The sequence below is a fragment of the Populus alba genome, chromosome 6 (assembly GCF_005239225.2).
Source record: "Populus alba chromosome 6, ASM523922v2, whole genome shotgun sequence".
NCBI lineage: Eukaryota > Viridiplantae > Streptophyta > Magnoliopsida > Malpighiales > Salicaceae > Populus > Populus alba.
This window is the reverse complement of record NC_133289.1, coordinates 927,633-930,401: the sequence shown is the minus strand read 5'-3', so window position 1 is coordinate 930,401 and position 2,769 is coordinate 927,633. Positions and strand designations below refer to the sequence as shown.

At 36.7% G+C, this 2,769-nt stretch overlaps 1 protein-coding gene across 1 annotated transcript; it reads right to left on the bottom strand.

Annotated features, from left to right (window-relative positions):
* Window positions 1-536: 536 nt before the first annotated feature.
* Window positions 537-2,276, bottom strand: LOC118046160 (uncharacterized). Its single transcript, XM_035054954.1, has one exon. The coding sequence runs from the start codon at window positions 2,274-2,276 to the stop codon at window positions 537-539; it is 1,740 nt and encodes a 579-aa protein (XP_034910845.1).
* Between the last annotated feature and the right edge of the window lie 493 nt (window positions 2,277-2,769).

The following is a 2,769-nucleotide window of genomic DNA, read 5'->3' as shown; positions in this document are numbered from 1 at the left end:
TTAAATTGATATTTTTTCATAAATTGTTCTTCATTGATAATCAAAGTTTTCAATCTTACCTATACTATTGGAAAAATTAAAAGGTTTAATTTAGAAATTTAGGGAAAAGAATAACAGTTAACTTTAATCAAGGGAATAAGATGTTTTTCATAACCTATAATATCATCAACAATACAAGTACTGAATTATATATAATTTACTCTTTATAAAATAACCAGTGGAGAAAAAAAACCCAGCAATCCTTTTTTCATATCCTTTTCATCTCCGTTTCAGTCAGAAATTTCATCAAACACCTTATCACAGCCGAAGAAATTTCTGTAGGATTGCGAAGGTTAGCTTAGATAATTATATTGTGAGCTTTGATTCCTTTGAACAGAATCCTGCTCAATCGTTGTTTCTTTAACAAACAATATACTAAAACTTCATAAGCATCACGTCTGGTAAAATTGAAGTGTTATATGAAAGTTATGAAGCTATCATTGTATATTATTACATAAAATCATTCATAAATTTGTATATATAATAGCCTTAGTTAATTAGTTATAGATACACTGCCCATGGAGACCAAGATGAGCCATAAGAATGGCCACCAAAGTGAGTAGCTCTCCTCCTCCTTTAAGTGCTCGAGCATGCTCTTTCCATTTACATTGACTCGCAACATAAGTTAGCATCTCTACCAACACTTCACTTATCAATTCCCATTTCTCATCAACTGACCAACCCTCCTTTTCCTGCTGCAACTCCAATAATTTGCTGAGCTCCTCAGCATCATACCGTACGCGAAAGGATTGATTGTACAATGGTTCACCCAACGCTTTAGGTAGCATCAACGGCAAGTCCTTCCATAGATACATCATGTAACGAGATAAAGATCTGCTGATGTTACGATGAATTGAATCCGAAGAATCCTGGTCGAAACAATTATTAACAGCAATGTGCCATATTAGCAAGCTACTATGAAAGTTTATTCGTAGCAGATACCGGTCCAATGTTACATCGCATCTCTTACTTCTGAGTGCATGCCCACCTCTCTCTTCCAGTATGTCGTTTTTATGATCTGGGAAATTGCATCTTGAACGCATATCTAAGAGACGTTTAAAGATCAATTCCTTTAAATCAACAACAACCTCCCAGTTCTGAATGTTACCAGTGCTAAAGAGTTTTGGGATGTGTTTGCTTGATGTCTTTGGATAATCTGTTAGCCTATTTTGGGCCATAGATGCTTTCCACCTTTTGTTATTGCTAAAAAACGATAGCAACCGTGAAGAACAAATACCTCGATAAAAAGAATCCGCCGGTGGCTTCCTTTGCTTGCTAAGCCAAAGCATAGCCCAATCAGAGAAAAACATCAAAATGGCCGAGTAAATCTCTAGAACAACAGCTCCAAACAGCAATAAGTATGATATAATAATATCAATTTTGGAATAGGTATGGGACTTTCTGGTCATTGATGAGAATGCTATTAATGCAGAAACAGGGGACAGAAAGTTGATGAAGCGGAGAATGATGCGTGGTCTCGGACAAACGGTTGTCATCACCTTGGTAAAAAGTAAATCAAACATGAACCCCACCTCAACTTCTATCAAATTGAATGCTCCAGCAGCATCCTTGCTCTGCAAGATACCGTAGCTGATCCTATGAACAGGTAATGGAACGGTGTAATCAGCAAATACTAACTTCAAAGTTCGGAACAGCAAGTGAGCTTCATGGAGATATTTGGCCTCAGGTATTATGCTATTAAAGTTTTCGTCTGGAAATGACCTTTCTATTTGCCCTTGTAGAGCCACTCTTTCTTTGTTTACAGAGTCCCTAAACTGGTCGGAGCTTGCTAAACAGAGGACCAAAACCCTCTCTCCATATTTGATAACTCCAGAAACAAAGATGGGAATGACAACATATATGAGCGGATCCTTGCTCCACCATGACCTAAACGATGCATAAAGGGCCACCGCAAGTTGGGTTAATAGTTGTAGCAAGTGCCTTGACCACATTTCGTTGTCCTCTACTGAATAGGAAGTTATAGTGTCAGGACCACCAAGGTGTACAAGGAGCATCGGTGCCCAAAATGCCGGGATGAAGCTTGCATTTGAAGTTGTACCTTTGGATTCTGAACCCCCCTGGCTACGAGCAAGAATACCCAATGTAACTGTTGCCAACCAATCTGCTGACAAATATGCTAGCCAAACAAACATCCCGAACCAGATTCCGGCTGTATACTTTCGTCGATGACCAGTGACAATGAGGAAAATTTGCAGCGAGAGACTTAGCAAAATCATTGCGCGAAGCTCCCATTCGTTCCACAATTGGATAACACATTGATAAAAACTATACCAATTCATCTTTGCTATCCTTCAATACAAGCCAGATATGAACTTTAGTTAAAGAGACATTAATTGATTGAACAGAATACTAGACACGTAGTAATCACATAATGCAAGAACAGTATACCGAATTGTGCATTTATAGCATCTTTCTTAGCAATTCACATGAATCACATTGAATAATGTAATACCAAGTAAACAATAAACAAATGAAAGCAATTATAAAGCATTAAAGAAAAGATCATTTATTAAGAGAGAAGTATTGAATTGACTTAGAATTCTTATATATAATCGAAATCAAGCTTTAAAATATTTAATACATAAAATCAAAGTTGAATAAGATCTCAACAATTGTTTTATAAGCTCGGAGATGTTTACGAATAGTTTTATATTACAATCTATATTCTCTAACACGTTGGAATGGCAACACCTATTTCTACTATAAATC

What these genes read in the sequence shown, in the direction of transcription:
- LOC118046160 (XM_035054954.1), bottom strand. Translation starts at nt 2,276, where the DNA reads ATGATTTTGCTAAGTCTCTCGCTGCAAATTTTCCTCATTGTCACTGGT.